General features: G+C 41.3%; 1 protein-coding gene across 1 annotated transcript in view; it reads right to left on the reverse strand.

Annotated features, from left to right (window-relative positions):
• The window catches only part of LOC126456898 (glutamate receptor ionotropic, delta-2-like), a 111,327-nt gene that overhangs the window by 20,100 nt on the left and 76,539 nt on the right, over positions 1-14,688 (reverse strand). The window contains exon 7 of the mRNA XM_050092792.1: positions 13,063-13,274. Within this exon, the coding sequence (XP_049948749.1) occupies positions 13,063-13,274 (212 nt within the window). The remainder of the gene's footprint in view (positions 1-13,062; positions 13,275-14,688) is intronic.

Here is a 14,688-nt window from a genome sequence, read left to right on the forward strand (position 1 = left end):
GCAGTTCAACGCATCTTATGGTCATGCCATTTTGGGAGTTCTTTTGTTTCTCCAAATCAAACGCCACTGTGTTTTTTTTTTTCTGGGAAAGCCAGTCCTTCTCGATCTTTGTCTGTACTTAGCTTTAAACAATGTTTAATACTAATAATTAGACGGAATATAAAGTATAACTATACCACATTGTACGCTCCGCACCGCTACTTTCACTGTTGGCGTTACTGCTCTGATTAATTGGCTTCAAATGTAATAATTAGAGGAGACGTAAGTGAATTTCTTTTCTGCTTGAACCCACTAGGAACGCGAGAGTTCACTCACTATCTCAGTTTGTAAATGCCATTACTAAGGGACTATTTGTCGTACAAAGACTCATCCTTATCAGAATCGATCCTAATTTCCATGAACCAACACCCATCGAACAAGCGGAATTCAGACCTAAGATAAGGTGTACGGACCAATTACTAAGCTTAACCCAACACACAATAGCTGCGTTCTAACAATGACTTAAATCATCAGTGGCAACAAGCGGAATTCAGACATAAGAGAAGCTGTACGGACCAATTACTAAGCTTAACCCAACATACAATAGCTGTGTTCTAACAATGAATTAAATCATCAGTGGTGTTTGCTGGCATGTTGCTGCCTATGGCACAGTCCGAAAACAAGGACTCCTGTAAAAACTCGCAAGTGTTATGCACTGACAAACCATAATTAGACTCATAAACTGCATGTTATCGACGAGATCAAAAATGTTCAAATGTGTGTGAAATCTTATGGAACTGCTAAGGTCATCAGTCCCTAATCTTACACACTTCTTGACCTAAATTATCCGAAGGTCAAACACACACACCCATGCCCGAGGGAGGACTCGAACCTCCGCCGGGACCAGCCGCACAGTCCATGACTGCAGCGCCTTAAACCGCTCGGCTAATCCCCACGGGGCTATCGAAGAGATACTTCCAAGTCGTCCCGATTAAGTAGACAAAAGAAACAGTATAACGGTCTTCTCCAGGGTTCAGTTTTGGAATTATTTTTGTTCAATTTATATAGCCCCTATATAGGATCTCTCTGAAACAGAGTCTGAGAAGAGGATCTGGTGTCTACCACTCAACAGAGTAGTCTTGAAGCCGGTGAAGAGATACTCTCTGCGGCTCTGAGAACTACGCACAAATTCTTCGACGAGTGTAGATTAACACCGAATCCAACAAAGAGCGAAGTTAGCTGTTTCATTTTAACAACCAGAATGGCCAATGCAAAGCCAAGTGTCAGTTTAATGATCAAGCCCTCCGCCACCAAGACTTCCCAAGACATTTTGAAATTACTCTAGGTAGTTCATTGTACTGAAAGAAACACTTAGAACATAGCACAGCAAAGATAAGATCGTGGAATAACATCATACAGAATCAAAGTGGTATCTAATGGGGCGAAAGAGCTACAACACAACTATGTTTTTCCTTAGGACTTGTCTATTCTGCTGACAGATACTACAGTGCGGCTTCTTAGTTCACGTTTGAGCAAAGTCAATGTTTAGCTATGTGCAGCAATGAGGACATTGACAGGTTGCATGAGACGTACTCCTCTTCACTGATTACCACCTCCTAGCCGAATTGCGACATCAGATCTTCGAAGACAGAATACACTTCTCAAAGAAAATGACAAATTAATTAATATTCCACAGCTCCCAATCCACCATGATACGTCTGCACTTAGAATCAGCCGATTAAATGCATACTGTCGCCTAACATTTCGATAGAATCGCTGGATTTCAACATGAGCAGAAACGAGGAATAGCAATTTCCATAAGGAATATCAGACCCCTCTAAGCCGGTATGGAATTACCGCGACAGTCTTGGAAGACTATTAACAGGATGCATACAGGCCGTGGCCTATGTGTAGAAAACCTCCACCATTGAGGGAAGGTATCATCTTCTCACTATGATTCTGGCAGTGCACATCATACCATCAAACACATTGCAACAAGCTGTAGTAGATGAGCATACCACGGATATCTAGAAGATTTCTATGAAGTGACAGAGAAAGCCCATGAATGGATTAAATACTTAGATATTAATTTGTAGATTTAATGTTTCAGTTCTATTTATTTTGCAAAACTATACAATTTAGCTATGGTAGTTGTACTTTAGTTATAGTGTCATACGCTAAATAAATAAATAATGCATGAGATTTCGCGATCTTAAAGTATATCCTTCCTTGTGACAAGTTTCAGCATGCTCGACTGTCTCAGTACCAGAAGACAAATATATTATTATAAATAAAGTACCTTCGAATTTCTAGGTCATTAAGGTTTACACGATAGATTAAACGTCCTGTTTGCACCTTTCCTCTTTTATCTTTCGCTGATGCATCAAAACTTATGCGTTTGTCGTGATATAGAGCATAATTTCGAACTTTAACGTATGCGTGAAATAACAAAATTACGAAACAAGGAAATGTTGATGTCAGTTTAGCAACATTTTCTGAATAAAACTGATATATTTGTTACTTTTTTAATATTAAGACGTCCTATTTTTAAAAGATGTAAAATAATAAACTGTTCATTCATCTAATTCGATAAATAATCGCCATATGGCACCCAGTGTCATTTATTAGTTTCGTCTCCAATTTCTTTGTTAGTATCATAGGTTACAGCTATATAACACTAGAGTGTAATATTATGCCACTGTTTTCTAGATTATTCAAATTGGTTATAAATTTTCTGCTGTCTCTTTACAGATGATTTAGAAGAGTGGCAATCAGAAGCAAGCGTAAATTACCATATGACCCCTTTTGTTATTTCTGTTGGTACTATGCTCGCTCTAAACAAGTTAGACAGCACGTATTACCCATAAAGTTTTGTGTTGTATGTAAACCTCACTCCATATTTCCTGGGCTCCTCTACTGTCGTATGAAAGTTGTAGGTCCATAATGGAAGGATGGCTCCGTGGGCCAAAAAAGAGTATCCCTTTTACAATCTACTGAATTTACAGGGGACCCACAAACCATCATGACAATTGCAGTTATTGTATTGTGGACATATAAATTTACAACAGTACAAAGAAAAGGAGAAATTTAGATCATTCTGCCATAATTTCATCTATTGCTCCACTGCTACATAGTGAGAAATTACCAGTTCCAGTATTACCAAGTCATTTACCACATGAAGAGGAACCAGATACTAACAGCGATTCCGATTTCAGCGGCTGTGGCGATGACTCAGCACTGGAATCAAATCACCCCCGACAGGAAAGTTTGGATGAGTTAATGAGGGATAAATTTACGAGACCAAAAGATGAAATTACGGTGAAATAGGGGAAAAGACATAATAAATTTGCTTGCTTCTATGAAATGAGGGAGATTTATTTTTGTGTTCTGGTATCACTGGTCTCTCTGAAGCAATTGGCATACATCACAAACAAAACGACAGGCGTCTTTTCAGTACCTTAAAGCTGTTATTTGGCGCAATGGAAATAGTCTTCCTTACATACCATTGGCTCATCCTGTTGAATTGAAAGAAGATTAAGAGAGCTGTAAGCTGGTTCTGGAGAAAATAAAATAGGAATGCTGCATGTGGGATGTATGTGGAGGCTTTGAGATAGTTGGATTCCTTCCACGACTTCAAGAAGGCTTCACAAAGTACTCATTTTTCCTCTGTCTTTGGAATGGCGGAACACTTTATTAGAAAACAATGGCCTTTGGGTGAAGAGTTAATTCCAGTAACAAATGACAGAGTGCGGGAACCTATAGCACCACTGGAAAATATTTGTTACCTCTTCTGCATGTCAGATTGGGACTAATAAAATAGTTCTTTAAAGATTTATCTAGTCATTCTACTACTGTTTACTTTATAAGATAAATGTTTCGTCAGGTGTCTGATGCAAAAATAAACAGTGGAATTCTTACCGAGTCTTAAATTCGGCTCATGTTACAATTAGAAGCTCTGAAGAAGCAATGACTGCAGAAGAACTTAACGCATGGAAGTCTTTTAAAATATTGGTGCATGGGTTTCTAGGCAAGAAATGATGTGAGAATTTCCTAGAACTTACAGATAATTCAGTTCAACACTAAAATGCACTTGGATGTAGAATAGCCATCAAAATGAACAATTTGCTTTTATATATAAACTGTACCTGCGAGACGTGAATGAAGAACATGATGTACGTTCTCAGCAACGTACTGGATCTATTGAAAAAAGATTCCAAAGAAGGTGGCATACAGCTATGACTGGGGACTGAATCTGGCGCTCGGTGGGTGAAACGGAGGCAACACCACACAGACGAAGAAGCCGTTCTAAAGTTCATTTTTAATTAAATTCTGTCCAAACTAAAGAATATTCTTCAGGAATATTTCTTGTGTATTACAAGAGCTGCTACGCTCGTAAATATTATTCTTTATGTAATATTCTGTTTGCACTAAACAGCAGTTCCTTGTGTTAGTCTAGTGAATACTTTGAAATTACAAATAAAACATTGAAATCTGAGAAAAAGTAGTTTAATATCCTTCATCAGCATGGTAAAAACATTTACAAGGAATAAGATAACAATAACCTGATTAAATTTTGCTACCCAGTGATAATTCGTACTGTATCTTTAGCTACAAATTGTGCTTTCTACAAATTTCGCCAATGCTATCATTATTTACAGATTCGTCCTCTGATTTAATAGTATATGTACGTGATTAAATGTCTGTTTTACGACTTTCGAAAACTTGTGAATGTCCTGGCACCAGTATCTCTTCAGGAAATTGTTTTCCACTGATTTTAGTGTAGGTACTTAAGGGAATAGTTTAATACTCCCTCCTTTTCCTATTCATTGTGCAACTTTATATAAGGAAGCTTTTAAAAGCTTACTATCGTCACGTAAACGTAGGTGATACGAAGTGGAATTATATTTTGTTCTGTGCATTGTACACTGAAGATCCAAAGAAACTGGTATACCTGCCTAATGTCGTGTAGGGCCCCCGCGAGCATGTAGAAGTGCCGCAACACGTCGTGGCATGGACTCGACTAATGTCTGAAGTAGTGCTGGAGGGAACTGACACCATGAAAGTTGCGGGGGGTAAGAGTACGAGGGGGTGGAGATCTCTTCTGAACAGCACGTTGCAAGGCACCCAAGATATCATCAATAATGTTCATGTCTGGGGAGTTTGGTGGCCAGAGGAAGTGTTTAAACTCAGAAGAGTGTTCCTGGAGCCACTCTGTAGCAATTATGGACGTATGGGGTGTCGCACTGTCCCTTTGAAATTGACCAAGTCCCTCGGAATGCACAATGGACATGAATGGATGCAGGTGATAAGGCAGGATGCTTACGTAGGCGTCACCCGTCAGAGTCGTATCTAGACGCATCAGAGGTCCCATATCACTCCAGCTGCACACGCCCCACACCATTACAGAGCCTCCACCAGCTTGAATAGCCCCTGCTAACGTATAGTGTCCATGGATTCATGAGGTTGTCTCCATACCCGTACACTTCCATCCGCTTGATAAAATTTGGAATGAGACACGTCCAACCAGGCAACCACTCTCCAACAGTCCAATGTCGGTGTTAATGTGCCCAGACGAGGGGTAAAGCTTTGTCTCCTGCAGTCATCAAGGGTACGCGAATGGACCTGCAACTGATTGTACCCTGTTACTTCAGCGGATGCCCCAACAGTGTCTACAACAGGTTTAATGGGGCATTTTTAGTACTTATTTCACAAGGTGATCTGCCTTATCTTCCTCAGCCATTTCCATTATTCGCAACATTTTCAAACCGCCGATGATAGACGGTCCCCTTTCATTTTGGTTAGATTACTTACCGTAGGAATGGGGTTTCCAGGCCTGAGATGAGTTGGCAGTTGATCACAGGTAGTTGAAAATCAGCATGAATGCTGTAAAAAGATGGGAAACTACTGTCAATGGGTTCGTTGGGCATGCTATTGAGAGAAGCATACCAGAAGTACCAGAGATATCTCAATTACTCGTCAAATTGTCTGTGAATGGCGTGTCAATGGTTGGTTAAACAGCACTATCTTGGGGAGACATCGACCAGGTAAAACATGGGGTACTACAAAGCTCTTCCCAACCAGAAGTTTCCATTGTCTTCCTGTGAAACTGAAATTCGGGCAGAGTGGCACGGGTGTAGTGTTGAGAATTGTTGAATCGTGTCAGGGGAAGCAAACACGAAAGGAAATGGGTCTGTTAATCCTCGATAGTTTGAGGGTGATGTGAATAATGGTACATCTTAGGGAAATGACAGAAAAACTTCCCAGTCCCCAGTTATTCACCGTAAGAAGAGACGCCAACCTTTAGGAACCTTTTCATTGTCTGCCATTCGGTTTTAGTCATATCCATGTGAAAGGTGTAGTAATGTAAAGAGAGTAGGACATAAACTGCTACATGCTTCAGAATGAATGTGGAACTTGGGTTAATTTTGTAATGTTCTTCTTTTCGGGTTAAATCAATGAACTCTGATGATTTGTCTAACTACCTGTTATTGTGTGCTTTTTCTTACAGTAGAGTCCAGAAGAGGAATATGTTTTTGTGCACACAAAATTATTTGTAATTCTATGTTAAGTTTTCTGTGACTTTGATTTTAGTGATATCATTTATCGACAGAGGAACACGATTCACCATACCGACATTGTTTCGTAGAGTGACACATGTTAATGTGCGAAGACAGACACATTTATACGTAGTGTATTTATCTAATCTCTTCAACACAACTATGAATGACCGTAAGAAGTAGCATGTAGAGCTCGTATTAGAGGAAGTTATATGTCAGTTCTACACAGAAAAGTAATATTTTCAACCTTACCATTTAAGATTTCTTTTAAATTTGGCGTACCCAATGGTATAGATAAGAGATGGAAAACTACCAATTTGCAGAGGTATAAGAGAATTGCGAAGGAAGTTACAAGTCTGCAAAGTGTGGAAATTGTGGAAAATTTGTATGCATTTGTCTCAATGTAAATGACCAAATTCTGGTTCCAGTAAAGATACATCAATGAAACTTGAATATTGGAAAGCAAATGAATAGAGCTTTACGTTGATAAGGAATATGGCGAGCTTCTAAGAATTTTCACGTTTAGGGTTATTGACCTTGAAATTCGGCATTGAATATCAAAAAATACCTCCCCTTGAATTAAAAAAAATGTATTACTCTGATATGCTGCAAGCCTAGTAAATATGGCACACCAAAGGCATCATGCTCAAAAATTTATTTTGTTAACATCAGTACAAAATGAGACCTTCAAAATGAAGAAGGTGGCAGATAAATATGAATCAAAAGTTATTAAACAACGTATTTCATAAATAATGTTGTTAATAAATATGGTTTATATTATTGTAGCGGTGTTATGAACAATTCTCAATGTAGCTTCGATGGAAATGCAATAAAACATTGCTACATCTAGTTTGACAAGAATCCAATATTTAAATTGTTAATGTTGATCTGATCTGATGCAGGGAGAGAGTATGTCCTTTCAGTTGGTGTCACTGGGTCCAGCTTTGTGAGAATATCACATGTCCTGATCACTCAAGTGTCGGAGGGAACAAGAGTGATGAAGATGATTCATGTAGATTCAAGAAGCTGGTCGGCACTTCATCTGTTTCGTCGTAAGTTTGTAAGATATATGAAACCCACAATGACTATTATACATGCGCACAACAGATTCATGTATGTTAACAGCATTTCTTTCCATACAGCAATCATTGACTCTACTGTGCCCACTAAAGATTCCAGTACTTAGATTTGTGTATATGTCTTTGAAATATGCGTATAGTTCGTTAAGACTGTGCAACTGTAGCTGTTCCTGTTTATGTACACTATTACTAATTTCTTTCAGAGATACATAGTGCTTTCTCCCTGTTATCACACAGCTCTCATTACTATCACAGTAAAAATCATGTAGTTGAAAGGCTTTTCTGCTGTCTTACCTGGCTTTGGATTTGGCGTTACTAATGTACCATGTTGTGCTGCTAACTGTTTTGTTCTTTGCACCATGTAATCTGAAGCAGAAAATTCTTTCATGGTTTTTTTATACGCTATCTCTTTGAAAGTACCGCCAAAATATGGATTTTATTGCAACTACATAATGTATAGTGAAACTTATCTTCGCTATGATTTCTCTTTCCCCATTTTATTACGCTATTCTAGTTGTGCCACATAAGTATCCGATAACACTGAGGTAGCCTTTTTATGCTTATGCTTTGGGTACCTTTCGTCACGATGAAGCCTCTTTTTCTTCACTGGTGATTCACCTAAAAACAGAAGACTGGTATTTAAGGAATTCAGTGCCAAATCTGATGCTATTTCATTTTAACATCTTCTCTCGAAGTATCTATCACAGCTGAGAGAGTACCTTCAGGGGTTGATGGGTTTAGTGACAGCAGCTTTCTACATTTTCTGAAAATTTTTACACCTAGCTGTACATCAGTAAACTTGTCTACCATCCACTCCTGAACATTTATCAAATTCTTCTGTACTCTTCCAGGACCTATTCCTTTAAACGGATTGCAACAGCATAATTTCGTCTTTGGGACTTAACTTCGCCTTTGTAAATGAAAAATGACATGCGTGCTCCTCTTCGTCATTGGCCACTAATGTCTTTCTTCAGAGCTCCGAAAATACGGAAACCGCATGGGAAGAGATCGGGACTGTATGGAGGATGTTTAAGAGCTTCCCATCCAAACTTCTGCAGCGTTGTCGAAACATCCTGCCAACAAAATACCCACATACATGTTGTCAAGATTATTTCGAGTATGTTGTAGAAGTTTCCCTGGAGGGCCCGTACACATTCTCCACCCGATCTCTCACCCTACTTTTTACGTATTTTTCGAGCCCCGAAGAAGGACGTTCCTGGCTGTCGATTTGCTGTAGATGAAGAGATGCTCGCTTGGGTACAATCACGGTTCCATAGGCAACCACAAACTTTCCTGCCTAAAGGCACTGACCATCCTGTCGCTTTAGTGGGATAAATATGTTAACAGTTATGGCAATCACTATTGAAGTAATAAACAGTTTACTTACCTTTTCTCCATTTTCTTGTTTCTATTTGGCTGCCTCTTATATAAATATATGCACCTGATGATCTCTCGTGGGTACTTGTTAGAGTCCGTATTAAGTAATAATCGTCACCAGTTTCTTTCATCCACTATTTCTCTTGCAAATGTTTTATAGTTCTATAATTTATCATAATTAATGCAGAGTACTTTGTAAAGAAATTCTGATGCTTTGAACAATTTAGAATTTATTAATGTTTGTAAACAGATGTAAGAAAAAAGTGATGTGTTAATTTTCCTGATATGCTTCCTGAAAATCAGTTACCATTTAATCACATAATACACATGTAAATGATACAAAATATTTACCATATACTGTGTGTATGGCATGATGACTGAGATACTAGCCCTGTTAATTCTGCGTATCATCTACATTACCCTGAAAATATTTTTAATTTTTAGAATATTTTTCCTAACTGAATATTTACTTCTCTATGTTTTAGCTGAAAGTGGAGTAAAGTTTGAAGCTAGTTGAGACTTGCAAGTTACAGAGAAAAAACTGCAAAGCTTTATAAATATAGGGAAATATGTTCACAAAGTTGTGGAAAATACGAGTTAAGGGAAACTGTGAATGAAGATATGGGTCATATTAAATTGCGCCTGGGAACATTCCCGAAACATAGTCGTCATCCTGTTATATTGGTTGATCTTCAAGCTCCCTCTTCGCATTCCTTCTTTCATTTTTTGGTTCTCTAATGAATGTATATTTATTATATTTATATCGATATACTTCAGCAAAAACAACTATTAAATTCCTCTTTGTGCCATGAAGTTACTCGGGAGATAACATTTTACATAAATGAGTATATAATTGCTTAAAAGAACTCACACAAGCCTAGCAGTACTACACTTAATTCGTTGTAACATGTGGAATCTGGTGGAGGAAGTTGTATTGTGATATAATTTCATAATCTGTTATCAATTATCAAAGCATCCCCTTTGCTAAAGGAAGTGGGTAAATGTAAAAAATGCAGTGGTGTAGATTGCCTGGAATTAACTGAGCAATAAAGTAGTAGGAAAATATTAGCATCCAGTACAAATAGTATCATCAGAAGGTGAGCTATGTGAGAGTCCTTTCCTGAAGAACTGTTTCACAGGTTCTTCTGAGTAATATGGATAGCTTTGTAAACCATGAGTTTCCTTTTATTAAATTCCTTGATGTGTGAAATTGTTAATACTTATTGCACACTAAAAAGTACGTACGCTCACAAAAATCTATAACACTTAGACAACAAACTTTCAGTAGCATATAAACAAAATACTTCACCACAGCCAAGTAAACAGGAGCAAAGATGCTCATCCACAGATGCTAGAGACTGGCAGTGTTACCAACATATACAATATATCCGAAACATAATCGCAGGAAGCTTGACGGCACAAGTTCTGCAGTCAACAATTGTCGCTCTGTTATTTAGTTAAGCCCATCCACCACGGCAACATAGTACCACATCGCATGAGAAAAATCTGTTTTTAATTGTCCTGAGGCCAAGCACTGCATAAAAAGCAAAATGACATCGGTTGTCAAATGTCCCGGTGCCAAAATCGCATAAAAAGCGAAGTGGAATCACTTGTAATTGTCATGAGGCCGTTTTCTGCCACAAGTTGAAATCGAGGAAGAGCATGGTCGACAACAGATCGGAGTGACTCGGGGTGACGTTCGGAATGCGTTGAACGATGCGTGCCTTCAGTTCAGAACGTTAAGAGTAATACCACACTGGTGGTGTGTCATAACAGAAACGTGCATAACTTTTCGAATGCTGGGACTTCGTAATTGTCCCTCTACATTATGAAAGGATAACCATTATAAACCTGAAGAAGGCTTCTTAATACAGCTGTGCGGCTTTTGGAAACACTTCATCATTCTTGACTTCTGTAATAATTATAATTTTTATGATGTATTGAAAGGTTATTGAGGGCTGAATATTTTTCATTCACAAGCTGCGACATTGTCGCGAATAAAACAGTAACCCGTATATACAGTAAGTTTCCTTTAATTTACGTCTATGGTCACAAACTTTTTGTTAAGAGATTACGAGTTTCGGTCTGTAATAACCATCATCAGATCTGTTTTGTAAAAAACAAAGTTCTAATGTAACATTTTTTATTGTTATTCACGACGTCTGTGAGCTTTGGTGGCCGTCCTCAGAAAGTTGTTTGTACCTGTCAGTTCAAATCTTGCCATAATTTTTTCCCAAACCCTTTGCAAGCATCGGAGCAAAGCCTTGTTTCATAGCCTTGAGCGTCCAGAAAATCGGCAGGCCTACTGACGGAAAGTCACCTTTCTTGTAAAATAGCTTCACCAGCAGCGTGCGGTCTTTAACGGAGAGTCGTTTTGAGCACCTCGGAGACAAAATGAGGAACATACGTGACCCAAACGACAATGACATCTACTGGTCCAATTTTCTATATTTTTTCCATGAAGTTTCCCCCTGCGTCAATATTATCTGGTCCTCTTTCGACTGCGTTTTGAAATTGGAACTTTAATTATGGACACCTTGTACACTCCTGGAAATGGAAAAAAGAACACATTGACACCGGTGTGTCAGACCCACCATACTTGCTCTGGACACTGCGAGAGGGCTGTACAAGCAATGATCACACGCACGGCACAGCGGACACACCAGGAACCGCTGTGTTGGCCGTCGAATGGCGCTAGCTGCGCAGCATTTGTGCACCGCCGCCGTCAGTGTCAGCCAGTTTGCCGTGGCATACGGAGCTCCATCGCAGTCTTTAACACTGGTAGCATGCCGCGACAGCGTGGACGTGAACCGTAAGTGCAGTTGACGGACTTTGAGCGAGGGCGTATAGTGGGCATGCGGGAGGCCGGGTGGACGTACCGCCGAATTGCTCAACACGTGGGGCGTGAGGTCTCCACAGTACATCGATGTTGTCGCCAGTGGTCGGCGGAAGGTGCACGTGCCCGTCGACCTGGGACCGGACCGCAGCGACGCACGGATCCACGCCAAGATCGTAGGATCCTACGCAGTGCCGTAGAGGACCGCACCGCCACTTCCCAGCAAATTAGGGACACTGTTGCTCCTGGGGTATCGGCGAGGACCATTCGCAACCGTCTCCATGAAGCTGGGCTACGGTCCCGCACACCGTTATGCCGTCTTCCGCTCACGCCCCAACATCGTGCAGCCCGCCTCCAGTGGTGTCGCGACAGGCGTGAATGGAGGGACGAATGGAGACGTGTCGTCTTCAGCGATGAGAGTCGCTTCTGCCTTGGTGCCAATGATGGTCGTATGCGTGTTTGGCGCCGTGCAGGTGAGCGCCACAATCAGGACTGCATACGACCGAGGCACACAGGGCCAACACCCGGCATCATGGTGTGGGGAGCGATCTCCTACACTGGCCGTACACCACTGGTGATCGTCGAGGGGACACTGAATAGTGCACGGTACATCCAAACCGTCATCGAACCCATCGTTCTACCATTCCTAGACCGGCAAGGGAACTTGCTGTTCCAACAGGACAATGCACGTCCGCATGTATCCCGTGCCACCCAACGTGCTCTAGAAGGTGTAAGTCAACTACGCTCGCCAGCAAAATCTCCGGATCTGTCCCCCATTGAGCATGTTTGGGACTGGATGAGGCGTCGTCTCACGCGGTCTGCACGTCCAGCACGAGCGCTGGTCCAACTGAGGCGCCAGGTGGAAATGGCATGGCAAGCCGTTCCACAGGACTACATCCAGCATCTCTACGATCGTCTCCATGGGAGAATAGCAGCCTGCATTGCTGCGAAAGGTGGATATACACTGTACTAGTGCCGACATTGTGCATGCTCTGTTGCCTGTGTCTATGTGCCTGTGGTTCTGTCTGTGTGATCATGTGATGTATCTGACCCCAGGAATGTGTCAATAAAGTTTCCCCTTCCTGGGACAATGAATTCACGGTGTTCTTATTTCAATTTCCAGGAGTGTATATCAATGTAACCAGGAAAGACAATAGAATATGATAAAGATGTAGAAAAAAAAGTACTGCCCCAGTAGGTTATCAGATAGGAAGCGGAGTAGGCTAACTGGTACCTCGAAGTACTCCTGGACGTTGCTGAGGTTCTCGAGGCCGAACGCGAGCGGGCTGTGCACGAGGTCTACCTTGGTGTTGATGGTGCGAGGCGGCGGAAGCAACAGTGACGTCACGATGGCGGCCGAGTAGTGCGTGTCCAGCAGCAGCGCCGACAGCACGCTGCACAGCAGCAGCAGCCGCCAGCTCGCCCATCGCGCGGGCACCGCCGCGCCTGCGCACACGCGTCGCTGCCACTGGCTCATCAACACTGCACGCACTCCACACTTTGCGCACGTTCCGCAGTACGATGGACGGTGAAAGGTTTAGGGAAAATACATCTACAAAACTAAAGTTAGTAACCCGATCATTTACGCATTAGATTAGATGCAGACCTTTCCTAGGCTGAATAAAGGAAAAGTTACAGTCATTCTCAATGATACTACGACAATAATTGTAGTATACTTATTTTGAGTACTATGAGCATATATTTACACAAATATAATTTACAGACTGGTATCACAAATCTGCACCACCCCATGGGCGTCTAAGTTGGCAACGGAATTGCAAGTTTCCGTCAGAGGTCGATAGCTGTCGTGCAGGATCTGGCGGACCCAATGGAGCACGCTGGCTGAGCCACGCCTCCAGTGGCTCTGGACTGCGAGCGCCCAAGGCCACTGCAGAGGAATGCCCACATGGAATGGGACTGATTGTACGATCGTGGCCATCAGGTCACGAAAAGGTGTGCCCCACAAGCCCAACACTATACCAGACCATTTCTCCAGGTGTGGTAAAGAAATTTGATCCATGTATGTGTAAGTACTTCCGACCAAGTAGCGGTCACAAATGGCGCTTAATCGTTCATGGAGAGTGTCTCCCGCCATAGAAAAACTTGTCGTAACGCGTCGGCATTTTTCAGATAAACAATGCTAAGAGTTTAAGCGCCAAACGCTTACTCTCCCCGCTCCTACATAATTTCTTTATGGAAACCACTCTTAACTAGTCGACTCCTACACGCTCACCACAGGAATTCTGTGGACTCTTTCACGAATAAACGTTGCTTATGGTTTAAGCACCGCACACAAACCTTCCTACCACCACCGTTTCTTTCTGGACCAACCAAAAATTACTCTCCCCTCCTCCTCCTTCCAATCGTCAAATCGTCATGCTTTTGAAACTAGCATGAGTGACTCCATTTTCAGCTATGCGGCCTGCTGCGAGGAACACAGGTAACAAAATAACCCCAACAAGTATACGTGACATTATTATAAACATCAAATGGTACGTAATTTTGACTGATCCATGGAATACCAAACACATACGCTGGACAGCTAACGCAGTGCTGTATTTGCTACGAAAATAATCTGTGCATTACTAATGAGTATCCCTCGAACATGAGCTTGACTGGTGCAACAGACATACCTCCTCCTCCCACTACAAGTGAACGAAACAGTATATCGGAAAAAACCTAGTGACAAAAAGACAATTCCAGGACCATGTCGACAGTGGGACAGATATTCCACAGGATTAATTTACGACGTCACTATAGTACTCATAAATAGGTGTGAAGATAATCATATATGACTTTGCCACTCTCGAACTTGACTGAGAAATGGCCATAGCGCAGAAAAAAAAGACCCATCGCACAT

This window comes from Schistocerca serialis, chromosome 1, assembly GCF_023864345.2.
Source record: "Schistocerca serialis cubense isolate TAMUIC-IGC-003099 chromosome 1, iqSchSeri2.2, whole genome shotgun sequence".
NCBI lineage: Eukaryota > Metazoa > Arthropoda > Insecta > Orthoptera > Acrididae > Schistocerca > Schistocerca serialis.